This window comes from Diceros bicornis, chromosome 5, assembly GCF_020826845.1.
Source record: "Diceros bicornis minor isolate mBicDic1 chromosome 5, mDicBic1.mat.cur, whole genome shotgun sequence".
In the NCBI taxonomy this organism is placed as follows: Eukaryota; Metazoa; Chordata; class Mammalia; order Perissodactyla; family Rhinocerotidae; genus Diceros; species Diceros bicornis.
In genome coordinates this window covers 48294675-48308400 of record NC_080744.1, presented here as the reverse complement: position 1 = coordinate 48308400, position 13726 = coordinate 48294675, and the positions used below count along the sequence as shown (strand labels likewise).

Here is a 13726-nt window from a genome sequence, read left to right as displayed (position 1 = left end):
AGCAGAAAGAGAAATTAAGAATACCATCCCGTTTACAATTGCAACAAAAAGAATAAAATACCTAGGAATAAACTTAACCAAAGAGGTGAAAGATCTGTACACCAAAAACTATAAAACATTGCTGAAAGAAATTAAAGAAGACACTAAGAAATGGAAAGATATTCCGTGCTCTTGGATTGGAAGAATTAACATAGTTAAGATGTCCATACTTCCTAAAGCAATCTATAGATTCAATGCAATCCCTATCAAAGTTCCAACAACATTTTTCACAGAAATAGAACAAAGAATCCTAAAATTTATATGGAACAACAAAAGACCCCGAATAGCTAAAGGAATCCTGAGAAAAAAGAACAAAGCTGGAGGTATCACACTCCCTGATTTCAAAATATACTACAAAGCTATAGTAACCAAAACAGCATGGTAGTGGCACAAAAACAGACACACAGATCAATGGAATGGAATCGAAAGCCCAGAAATAAACCCACACATCTATGGACACCTAATCTTTGACAAAGGAGCCAAGAACGTACAATGGAGAAAAGAAAGTCTCTTCAACAAATGGTGTTGGGAAAACTGGATAGCCACATGCAAGAAAATGAAAGTAGACCCTTACCTTACACCATATACAAAAATTAACTCAAAATGGATTAAAGACTTGAATGGAAGACCTGAAACTATGAAACTTCTAGAAGAAAATATAAGCAGTAGGCTCTTTGACGTCGGTCTTAGCAACATATTTTCAAGTACCATGTCTGACCGGGCGAGAGAAACAATAGAAAAAATAAACAAATGGGACTACATCAAACTAAAAAGCTTCTGCACAGCCAAGGAAACCATCAACAAAACGAAAAGACAACCTAACAATTGGGAGAAGATATTTGCAAACCATACATCTGATAAGGGCTTAATCTCCAAAATATATAAAGAACTCATGCATCTCAACAACAAAAAAACTAACAACCCAATTAAAAAATGGGCAAAAGACCTGAACAGACATTTCTCCAAAGAAGATATACAAATGGCCAACAGACACATGAAAAGATGTTCAAAATCATTAACTATCAGGGAAATGCAAATTAAAACTACAATGAGATATCACTTCACGCCCGTCAGAATGGCTATAATTAACAAGACAGGAAACAACATGTGTTGGAGAGGATGTGGAGAGAAGGGAACTCTCATACACTGCTGGTGGGAGTGCAAACTGGTGCAGCCACTATGGAAAACATTATGGAGATTCCTCAAAAAATCAAGGATAGAACTACCATATCACCCAGCTATTCCACTGCTGGGTATTTATCCAAAGAACTTGAAAACACCAATGTGTAAAGATACATGCACCCCTGTGTTCATTGCAGCATTATTCACAATAGCCAAGACTTGGAAGCAACCTAAGTGCCCATCAAGGGACGAATGGATAGAGAAGATGTGGTATATATACACAATGGAATACTACTCAGACATAAGAAACGATGAAATCCAGCCATTTGTGACAGCATGGATGGACATTGAGGGCATTATGCAAAGTGAAATAAGTCAGAGGGAGAAGGTCAAATACCGTATGATTTCCTTCATTTAGTAGTAGATAATAACAACAATAAACAAACACATAGAGACAGAGATTGGATTGGTGGTTACCAGAGGGGAAGGGGGTAGGGAGGAGGGTGAAAGGGATAATTTGGCACATGTGTGTGGTGATGGGTTGTAATTAGTATTTGGGTGGTGAACATGATGTAATCTATGCAGAAATAGAGGTATAATGATGTACACCTGAAATTTATACAATGTTATAAACCAATGTTACTGCAGTAAACAAACAAACAAACAAAAAATTAACCTCCAACGGTTGCTTTTAGCCAGGGCCAAGTTTGAGTAAAATTTGCTCAAAAAGCCCTAACTATACTGAAACATAAAAATATTTTCTCCACAGCCCCAGATATATATTATTAAATTTAAAAAAAAAAAAAAAAGAAAGGAATCCAGCATGTCAACAATGGGGTCATTAATCTTTACAAAGGGAGTAAAACAGATTCAAGAAAAGAAGGAATTATGGGAGAAACGACAGATAAGGAGAAGAGGAGGTGCAAGATGCAGATCTTGAAGGAGCACATGATGATCAAGTCAAATATTTGTCCATGTAATTGAACAGCATATGAACTAAAAACTTAGAGAACTGAAAGGCCACCAACAAGGGAGTTGTTAATTACTGCAGGGTCCTAACAATTATAGCAGCATCAGTGAACATTGAATGCTTGTTGCATGCCAGGCACTATGCTAAACTCTTTGCCTGCACTATTTTATTTAATCCTCACATAAACCTTATGAGGTAGATAATATTATTCTCCCCTTTTTCCCTGATACTGAAAGTGAGGCCTGGAGAAGTTGGATAAGGGACAAATAAGTGGTAGAGCTAGGATTCCTACCCAGCTGTTTCCTGTTTCAGACTCAGAGCACTTAACTACTGCCCTGTATCCAAAAGTTACATTAAATAGCAAATATACAATTTGCTTCTGTTCATACCTTAAGGTATTCATTGTTTAATAATACATGCAGAGCCGGCCCCGTGGCTTAGCGGTTAAGTGTGTGTGCTCCGATGCTGGCGGCCCTGGTTCGCATCCCGGGCGCGCACCGCGGCACTGCTTCTCCGGCCATGCTGAGGCCGTGTCCCACATACAGCAACTAGAAGAATGTGCAACTATGACATACAACTATCTACTGGGGCTTTGGGGGAAAAATAAATAAATAAAAATTATAAAAAAAAAAAATAATAATAATACATGCATGTGGGAAAATTGGAGTCTCACTCATCTTTAATAAGCTTAACAAAAATCTTTGTCCTGGCATTTATATGGACCTGTTTTTCTTAATGACATACCAATTTATTATATAAACACCATCCCATACAACTGTTGGCTTGAGCTAGGAACTTTAAGGGAGAGTGCCTGCATGTGTAAACAGAAACCTGAGTGCCTTTGACTGTGTGTGGCGATGCTCCCCTTTAGTGTGCACCCCAGCTGCTAGATAGTGTCCGAGTTTCTGATGTTCTTGGGTCTTCCCTACGCATTGGAGTATAGGTTGGGCTGGCCTGGGAGACTTTCAACTGCCCTTGGATACTGGCTTCCCTTTGGTTGCACTGATGGGTCTGCTCTCTATAAGCCGGATGTTGGAAGGAAAGAGGCAAAGAAACTCCTTGTGGCTTCTGGCTCTTTTCCTGCAGCTGGGGGAAGGAATAAAGGAAATTGAACAGTTCTGAAAGCTCCCAGAGGCCTTTCTAAAGCTCTCAGAATCTGTAACCATGTGAGATCCAGACCACTGAACCTCTCCACCTCTTCTGGGGGCACCCTAGGAGTGAGGGGCGTAAACCCAGCCTTTTTATTCCTTATTCCTTCAAATCATTCTCTAAACCCTTCTCCTACAGAAAGGAAGGGACTGCAATTGCTTAACTTTTCTGTTTCCCACAAACTTTCTGAACTAATTTCATAGGTACCACATGTCATAAAAGTGTCACCTGGATGCCCTGAATTAATAACGCAGGGATCTTCAGAGGATTCCTAGAGCAGCTTTCTTACCTCTCCTGCACTGCTCATCCTTCCACTGCCGACTCCAGAGATTCAGCTTCATGCATAAAAGTGACAGAAATGATAGTCACCTGTGTGGAACCCCCTCTTTTTTTTTAATCATTTATGCCCAAATACGGTACAGTAAAATGATTATGCTGTAACTAAACTTATAAACATTTTGTTAAGTTTTATTTGATTGCAACACTAAAGTCAGTGCTTGGATGCTGAGGTCTCATACCCATGCTTCACCCAGTGTGACTGTCACTCACAACTTTAACAACCCAAAGGGGACTCTGCTAATTATCACAGATGATTTTCATTTGAGCATTTGGTTTTACAACTGTTCTTGTCATGCCCTGCTGGTGCATCTTTCTCTTTCTTTGAGGAGCTCAGAAGGTGATGTTTTGTAAGAGTTTGGTCAAGACAACATGGAACAGATCATTGGGGCCTGAGAACAGCAAGTCAGTGAGTGAGGATTAGAACCAAGTTAAGGTGGACGCTGTCTTAACTATGCCTCGTTTATTTATGTTGTGTTAGTTACACCCAGTTCATTTGCCTTGCAGAATGTGCCTAAGCCTGGACACAGGAGAACAGACTCCACCCACAGCAGCAATGAGTCTGAATACCTCTTTAGCTCTGAAATTGCAGAAACTGAAGACATTCCATTGAGGACAGAGGTACACCTATCACTAAAAGTAGGATGTGACCATGCTGTTCTTAACAGAGAACACTTCCATTGCAGAGTGGACTCTGTCCATAAATGCAACATTTGTTTTGAGCTGTTTATTCTTCATAAGTGACTTATAGGTGCTTAGTTAGCTGTGTACATACATACTTACTTCATATATATTTTGTCAATAGACATTTTAGTTTTAATTTTTAATGTAGTTTTAATGACCAGATTTTCCCTTTTCTAATTCCCTTTTACACCTTAACATATTCTGCGTACAAAAAATAAAGCCTGTCATGAATTTATTTCAGACCGAGGTAATTATTTAAAAAATAAGCCTTTGTCCTTGAGTATTATAAATACCAATGCCCAAGAATTTAGCAAAACTGCCGCCTCTGTTTGATGACAGTTTTTACCAATGTAATTTTCTTCCACAAAAATACATGAAAAATAGCTTATAAATCTGCCTTAATGTTTTGTGTTATGTGGTATGAAACCAAAATGACATATTACTGTAACTCCAAGAGTACAGTGACTTTAAGTTAGATTGTTCCCAAACCTATTCTCAAATCTTCTTTTCAAATATGATATTAGTTTCAGTGATGGGTAATTCAGGCACAACTCTTCTATTTTTATATCATATTCTGAGAAAATGCCCAAGTCAGAAATAGACTGCTTCTGGCAGAACAACTGAAAAAAATTGAATGATTCTTTCCTTTCTTGTCTTAGTTTTACTTAGGAATGAAAAGTTTCTGCCATCTCATTCTGTTCATTTTAAAGGAAAAAATGTCCTGTAGTTGGAATGTCATATAGTTGGAATCGTACATACAGGAAGGCGAAGTTACTTGTCCAAAGTCACAGCTTTTAAGTGGCCAAGCCGTATTCTAACTGGGGCTTTTCTGTTCGGAGCTCCATACTCAACCTCCTCCCACCCAGGGATTCTACATTGCAATTCTGCAGTCGCATTTCTGTCTATAGCCACCTTAGACTGGGGACCATTGATACAGCAGTATGGCCAGTATATAGCAGGAGAGAGGTTGTTCCAGTTGTCTATTGCTGTGCAACAAACCATCCCAAACTTTAGTGGTTTCAAACAACAGCAATTTATTATTGCTCACAATTCTTTGGGTATTGACTGGGCGGTTCTTCTGCCCTACATGGTGTTGGTTGGAGTACCTCCCTGCATTCAGCAGGTCTGCATAGGTTCTCTTTCTTGGACCTCTCCATGTGACCTCTTTTCCGCAGCATGGTGAGTGGTGTCAGGGCGGGGGAATATCCCCTTTCTACCCTTCTTGTGTTCTTACGGCTGGACTAATAATAAAATTGACAAAAGACCAGATTAACAGGAGAAAAACCCAGTTTAATATGTACGTATTGTAGATCATAGAAAAATGATGCTTGGAGAGTGAACAAAGCAGGAAGTGTATATATCTTTTACACAGAGAAATAATAAATTTGTGAAGAATTGACAGGACAAAGAAACTTAGGTTCGGGATACTTAAGCAAATAGTGAGGAATTTAAGCAGAGTTTAGGCTTGAGGTAGTAAGTTAGCAAGGTTTGTTTATGCAGGCTTCTCAGCCCAGAATTCCCTAGCTCTGATGATAAGGTTGCAGGGAGAGCAACTTGCACATGGGAGAATTACTTCTGCTTTCAGGGGGAATAGACAGGAGGGTCGGTATGCCATTTTTGCTTCTCAAGTAACTTAATTCAAAATAATCAATATACTATTGTGAGATATTTTGGTGTGGCCTATCTTGGGCCCCAGCAGTAGGTACAAGAGCAAAAGATGCCAGGCCTCTTAGGGCCAGGCCCAGAACTGGCACAGTGTCAATTCTGCCGCATTCTATGGTCAAAGCAAATTACAAGGCAGGCCCAGATGCAAGTGGAAGGAAATAGACTCCATCTCTTGATGGGAGGAAAGGCATATGTGTTGGCAGGAATCGTTGGTGGCAATCTTTGTAGACTACCACCATGTTAGACTTTGAAGATTTCAAAATCACAACTTCTGAGCCTCTAGTGGGTATGAAGGTTTTAGGATTGCATCCTGTTGGTCTTAATGGGAGTACTCACTCCCAGTAGTCTGAGGGAAGTATGTTTACAAACTGTCGACTTCAGTGTAACACTACCTGGGCAGCTCCTGTGTGGAGGGGGACAGCCATGACAAAAAGGGTAAGTTTGCTGCAAAGTATTTTGTATCAAACTCAGGGCAAAGAGGCCCTTGTTGGTAGTTTTGATTGAGGACATTAAATTTTTAAACTCAGAAACTCTTATATGCTTTACGGAAATTTTACTGGTAACAGTATTTGTCAGGGTTTCTACTCTTTTCAAGTTTTCTCCAAATTCTTAGAGATTTGAGGGAAGGGGTAACCTTTTTGTTTCTAATTCTCACCTGTTTTCTGCCAGGTCTTTTCTCATGTTAAGAGAAAGATTAGAGTGGGGTTTAGTACATTTCTCATTTCTTTTGAATAATGAAGTATGAATTGTGCTCCACAAATCACAGACAGATCTTGGAGTATTATGTACTGCCCTTCACATGCACTGACCACCAGCAGTGGGTCATGCACCTGGAAGTCTTCTCTCAGTAATGGAGAAGACTTTTCACTGAACTAGTCATGCTTGTTCCTTGTGACTAAGTGCATGCATCTGAAATGTGGCTGCACTTGGTTAGGAGTGCTCTCTTTACTATGGGACAGACTACAGTAACTCTCCTCCCTGAGACTGAGTCCATAACCTTAGCATCAATCTCTCTGGGCCTCAGTTTCCTCATCTGTGAAGTGGTGATGCTATTATTATCTTACTTTATAGTAATATTTTGAAGATTAAATGAGTTAATTCCTATAAAACACTTGCAACAGTGTTTGATACATTGTAAGTGTTCAAGAAATAAATGTTTTTGCTCTAATAAACAGGCTTCCAGTGACCGCCCTACAATTCTGACTGGATGTGGGCAGGATCAGAAAGATGGAAATCAGGGCCGGCCTGGTGATGGAAATCAGGGCCGGCCTGGTGGCATAGTGGTTGGGTTCACAAGCTCTGCTTCTGTTGGCCGGGGTTCAGATCCCAGGTGCAGACCTATATACCACTTATTGGGCCATGCTGTGGCGGCATCCCATATACAAAGTAGAGGAAGATTGGCACTGATGTTAGCTCAGGGACAGTCTTCCTCAAGCAAAAAGAGGAAGATTGACAAAAGATGTTAGCTCAGGGCCAATCTTCCTCACCAAGAAAAAAAAAAGATGCAAATCTATATAACTAGTAGTAGAAAAAGAGAGATTGATTATCAGAAGAGAAGTTGGGCAGGAGAAAAGTATCAGACTAAGACTATGGCTGTGAATTTATACTTCTAATTACTTGTGACTTCCAGGTTTATATTTCTTACTGCAACTACCTCTGTAATGGCCAGGTTTACAAATTGCCCCTAACAAACTAAAGGAAAACTTTCAACTCCTATGTGTAATATTCCCAAGTAGCTCTTTTAGAATCTGGTGACAGGAAAATAATGGGCTCGTTCTTGTTAATGAATTGATTTTTTTTTTTTAATTAAAATAGAGAGGGGTGTTTCAGACAGTTTTGGAACACAGATTTCCAATCTCAGTCAAGTAATAACAGGAAAATTTGATATAAAAAAGAATTAATGTCTTTCTAGCTTTGCTAAGCTGTGATTTGTTGTTCACAAGTCACAGTGGTCCTCCATTGCTGTTTCTCTCTGGAGAACTCACCTGCCAGCTTCACTTGCTTTGCAGCCCTCCCACACTTCCAGCGTCTTCATAGTCTGGGGTTACATTCTTTGGAACCATTGCTTCTCCCTGCCCTGTCATGTACCTTTCTTACTAGCCATTGACTGATTGTCCCAGTTCTGCTTCTGCTCCCGAGCTTCCTCATACCTGTCAACCCAGGGAGAGGGTCACTGTAACTTTCTCAGCTATTGTTAATAATAATTCCAGAAGACTGCCAGGCCTGTGGTGGTAATTTTGTGAATAAATTCTGGTATCTTCCTGATTTTCCTCAGATGAGAGACTTGTTATTTTTTAGGTCAGTTTCAAAGCTTTACTCTCTTGGAAAAGCCCTGGATGACAAAGTCCTTACTGAGAAGAGAAAGCAAAACAAAACCCCAGAAACTTCTCTAACCCAGATGGCCCAATTTTCTTTCTTGCTCATATGGTATAGAGAGGACATATGCTCTCTCTTTAATCAGATGTGTCATTAGGGATAAGAATGGGCAACATCCAGAGCACTCTTAAATAATTACCAATCATTATGCCTCAAGCAATTTTGCAGTTGTCAAATGTTATTTTTTGTGTTCTTCCATCTCCTATTTCAATATTCCTATATATGGAATTTAGCTCTTATCTAGCAATCAACTAGTTCTTTATGTAGTATTAGCTGATAGCTAAGGAGTTACCTCATCCCATTTTATTTATTTATTTATTTTTTGGGAAGATTCGCTCTGAGTTAACATCTGTTGCCAATCTTTCTCTCTCTCTCTCTCTCTTTTTTTTTTCTCCCCAAAGCCCCAGTACATAGTTGTATATTCTAGTTGTAAGTCCTTCTAGTTCTTCTATGTGAGCCGCCGCTACAGCATGGCTACTGACAGACAAGTGGTGTGGTTCAACACCCGGGAACCCAACCCAGACTGCCAAAGCAGAACTTTAACCGCTAGGCCGTCAGGGCTGGCTCCCCATTCCATTTTTTTTTTTTTTTTTTTATTTGTGAGGAGATCAGCCCTGAGCTAACATCCGCCAATCCTCCTCTTTTTTTGCTGAGGAAGACGGCCCTGGGCTAACATCTGTGCCCATCTTCCTCCACTTTATATGGGACGCCGCCACAGCATGGCTTACCAAGCAGTGCGTCGGTGCGCGCCCGGGATCCGAACCAGCGAACCCCGGGCCGCCGCAGCGGAGCGCGCGCACTTAACCGCTTGCGCCACCGGGCCGGCCCCCCCATTCCATTTTAATAAGAGAATTCCTTTTAAACAAAAGTGCTCTTTCAAGGCTGAGAGGAATTTTAGGTACAGTGAATGAAGTATTATATTCATTCATAGGAGGAAGACTTTTATTAAAGAGTAAAAAAAGATTAAATAATTAAAAATTTCAACGACGTCATTAATAGATGAACATACATTAAAAATACATAAGATGGAATGTTTACATTGTAAATAAGCTAAAATATAAGTATTTGTGGGATGTATAGAAATGAGTTTTTGTATGAATGAAATTCTTTAGTAATTTCATGTTCAGGCAGGATGTTCTCTCTGTTCTGCTAAGCCAGGGCAGATTTTATGGTGAAGATCATATACCTAAACTTTTTCTTACTGTTGAGCGTTACAAAAGTGGACAGTAAGAAAAAGTCCGGGTCTAACTAGTTGGTGGGTAAATGACCCTGATGGCCTATAAATGCCCCACTTCTTAGTTTAGTTGATTCTTCTTAGGTGTTGTGTGTGTGTGTGTGTGTGTGTGTGTGTGTGTGTGTGTGTGTGAGAGGAGATCAGCCCTGTGCTAACATCTGCCAATCCTCCTCTTTTTTTTGCTGAGGAAGACTGGCCCTGAGCTAACATCCGTGCCCATCTTCCTCCACTTTACATGGGACGCCGCCACAGCATGGCTTGCCAAGCGGTGCGTCAGTGCGCGCCTGGGATCCGAACCGGCAAATCTCGGGCCGCCGCAGCGGAGCGCGCGCACTTAACTGCTTGCGCCACCAGGCCGGCCCCTGTTTTTTTAGAACTGGAATAACACTGAACTTGGCACTACTAAGAATACACAAAAGACCAAAGATAGCTAATGAATACAAAAATTATTCAACCTCATCAAAAGGCAAAGAAATGTAAATTAAAACAACAATGAAATACCACTTTTGATCCATCAACTGAGCCAGTTTTTTTAAATGATAACTTAAGTCATTGCTGTTCCAGGCAAGGTAGTGGTTGCTGAGGGAAGTGTAAACTGGCCTAACTAATTTAACAGACTTAAAGATGTTAATGTTTAGATACTTGTGTACTAGGATGTTTATTTTAGTATATTTCAATAGCAAAAAATCAGAAACCTCAATGCCGATCAGTAAGGTAATAGCTAAGCAAATGATGGTACACATGTTAATGCAACCATTAAAATTATGATTTCAAATATCACATTGTAAATTTGTAAAACAACTGTAATACAATGATAAGTTTAAAAGACAATACAAAATTATAATGAAAATATTATTCCAGTCTTTAAATCTATAGGAGAAAGACTGGACAAAAATTATGGGTTTTTTCTGGATATGAGATTATGCTTGCATTTTTCTTCTTTGTACTTTTGTTATTTCCTAAAAATAATGTTATTTCCAGAAAAAACATTCTTTTTAAAAATTGACAATTAGAAATATGAGATGTGCTAATCAGTTAAGAATTATACTTGGACTATTTAAGTAAATAAGTTATTGTTACTGTTCTCTCTCTTTCTAACAAAAAGGGACTCTTTATCCTCTCCATTAAATATAACGATACAATTCTTTCTCTTCTTATCTCATTAAAAGTTCAAACCCGAAGCAAATAAGGTAGAACAATTATGGCATTCTTAGAACTTCCATGATGGTGGTTAGATCTTTCCATCTGCTTAGCTTTAATTAGTGTAACTTTATTTATCCTAGTAGTTCTCACCGTGATTCTGTTTTAGAACCAATTGATATACTTTTAAAATGTTACTGGGTTATCCTTCAGCTTATTAAGGGCTATATATGTTTTGATTTTTCAGTTTTCTCTGTCTGATCTCAATATATCTCAATATATCAAAATATATATATTTATGCTGGCATTTCACCTTTTCAAAAATCATTTTTCCTGATTACAAAAGTACTGCATGCTCGTTGTAAACAATTCAAATATAGAAATGTATAAAATAGAAAATGACACTTTCCTATAGTACCTCCCATTCTCCAAGATAATCATTGATGGCCTTCCACATTTTTGTATTCATGTACTAGGTATATTTAAAAGTCACATATATTTATTTTTTGTTTTTTTGTTTTTGTGAGGAAGATCAGCCCTGAGCTAACATCCATGGCCAATCCTCCTCTTTTCTCTGAGGAAGACTGGCCCTGGGCTAACATCTGTGCCCATCTTCCTCTACGTTATATGGGACACCGCCACAGTGTGGCTTGACAAGTGGTGCATCGGTCTGCACCCGGGATCTGAAACTGCGAACCCCAGGCCACCAAAGCAGAGTGCGTGCTCTTAACCGCTATGCCACCTGGCCAGCCCCAAAAGTCACATATATTTGTTTTTTAACAAAAATAAGATCATAATATAAACACTGTCCTGCAACTTGTGTCTTTTTGTGTGTGTGTGTGAGGAAGATCAGCCCTGTGCTAACATCTGCCAATCCTCCTCTTTTTTTTTTGCTGAGGAAGATTGGCCCTGGGCTAACATCCGTGCCCATCTTCCTCCACTTTGTATGGGACGCCATTACAGCATGGCCTGCCAAGCGGTGCATTGGTGCGCGCCTGGGAGCTGAACGGGTGAACCCCGGGCCGCCGTAGCCGAGTGCGCGCACCCAACCGCTTGTGCCACCGGGCCGGCCCCAACTTGTGTCTTTTATCTAGAACTTATTTATCTACTCATGTAGATCTACTTTATTCTTTTTAACAGCTATAAAATATTTCATAGTTTGGCTATACCATAATTTATTTAAGCAACTCTCCTACTGACTGACATTTGGGTTCTTTCCAGTTTTTTGCAATTATAAAAAATGCTGCAATGAACATCTTTTTCCATCTATTTTTGTGTACTTGTGTAAGTAGTTCTGTAGGATTAATTCTTAAACATAGATTGCTAGGTTAAAGAGTATACATATTTAAATTTTAATAAATATAGCTAATAACTTGCCCTTTTGAAAGGCTTCCTTATATTTCCACCAATATCATGTAAGACACTGTTACTAACACATGGCATTATTAATCTTTTCCCTCTTTGCCAATCTGATAGGGGAAAAGTAGTACCTTACTGTTGTTTAATTTGCATTTCTTCATGTATTTGCTAGATTGAGCATGTTATTTGTATGTTCTTTGGTCCTTTATATTTCTTCTATAAGTTTACCTATTTTTCTGTTGGACTGCTCATCATTTTCTCATTAGCTTGTACATCTTCTGCATCATCTTGACCATCTTATAATTTCTGGGTTTTAGGAGCCCAGCGAGAAGAAGGTGCCTCTGGACATGTCATTGTTCCTCAAGCTCCAGAAGCGGGTCACAGAGCTGGAGCAGGAGAAGCAGGTGATGCAGGACGAGCTGGACCGCAAGGAGGAGCAGGTGCTGCGCAGCAAGGCCAAGGTGCGCGGTGCTAGCCCACCCGAGGGCCGCGGGCGGCCTGGGCGCGGAGGCTGGGACTTGATGTCCGGTTCTGCAGTCTCTCCTCTCATGGGAACCCAGCCCAGGAGTACCTTAACAAGCAGCATTTGGTTCAAGTAGTGAGGGCTGACCTCTCTTCACTGTTTCCTGGAGAGCAAGTAAATATTCTAAGAGAAAAAAATGTGGCAATTAAAACGTAACTACTTACATATAAAATTTTTAACTTTATATTTTTCCTAGGAAGAAGAACGACCACAAATTAGAGGTGCAGAACTGGAATATGAGTCACTCAAGGTAATGGGAAGTTTCTGCCCAAGACTTTGAATATCTTGTTTTGTCAAGAGACCTGCTCAGAGCCTCTCTTTTTCTCAGAGAACATCCTTAAGGACAGCAGAGGCCCTAGCTTAAGCTTCATTCAGGCATTACGTCTAGCCTTGTGTTGTGTACTTTTATAGATGCTATTTCATGTAAGCTAGACTTCAGTCTAAACAGAAAGAGGAGCAGTAGCTGCCTTTTGAGGCTGCAGAAGGTAGTAAAGAACAAGGACTCTAGTGCCAGACTGCCTGGGTTCAAATGCTAGATCCACCACTGTATGGCTGTGTGTAAGTACATAGCCTTTCTGTGCCTCAGTTTCCTCATCTATAAAATGGGGATAATGATAATATTTATCTTTTAGGACTGTCATGAGGATTATATGAAGTAATCCACGTAAACTGCTTAGAATAGTGCCCAGCGCATAGAATAGTACAGAAAAAATATTGGCTGCTGTCATTATCACCATCATTTTTAAATACAGGTACTTTACATATATCAGCTCTAATTCTTACAACAATTCTGCAAGTAAGTATTTTAGTTCCCATTTTACAGATGAGGAATTTGAGGTTAACATATAAGTAACTTCCCTAAACTCACCCCACTAGAAACCAACAGGAACAGGATTTGAGCATAGATATCTGCTCTAAACCCTGTGCTCTAACCACCAAACCCCACTGAGACTATGTGTTTGTAGAGAAAGGAAGCTAGGTATTAGTTTGCAGAGTAGAAACATATTCTTATTTTTTAAAAACAGTTGGGTGGAGGGGGAGAATGTGGAGAATTGTGTCTTCTTGATGGTTAAAGGCAATGTCTAACTAGACAGTGATATGCTGCCACTGTGTGTCCCAGAGCGGTTGA

At 39.7% G+C, this 13726-nt stretch overlaps 1 protein-coding gene across 4 annotated transcripts in view; it reads left to right on the top strand.

Moving 5' to 3' along the window:
* MYO5A (myosin VA) overlaps positions 1-13726 on the top strand; it is a 194350-nt gene that overhangs the window by 140292 nt on the left and 40332 nt on the right. For 3 of the 4 annotated variants that reach the window (XM_058541598.1, XM_058541597.1, XM_058541596.1), the window contains 3 exons: positions 4124-4237; positions 12392-12535; positions 12794-12847. In XM_058541598.1, coding sequence (XP_058397581.1) covers positions 4124-4237; positions 12392-12535; positions 12794-12847 — 312 coding nt within the window. The remainder of the gene's footprint in view (positions 1-4123; positions 4238-12391; positions 12536-12793; positions 12848-13726) is intronic. The other variant, XM_058541600.1, reaches the window with a different exon arrangement.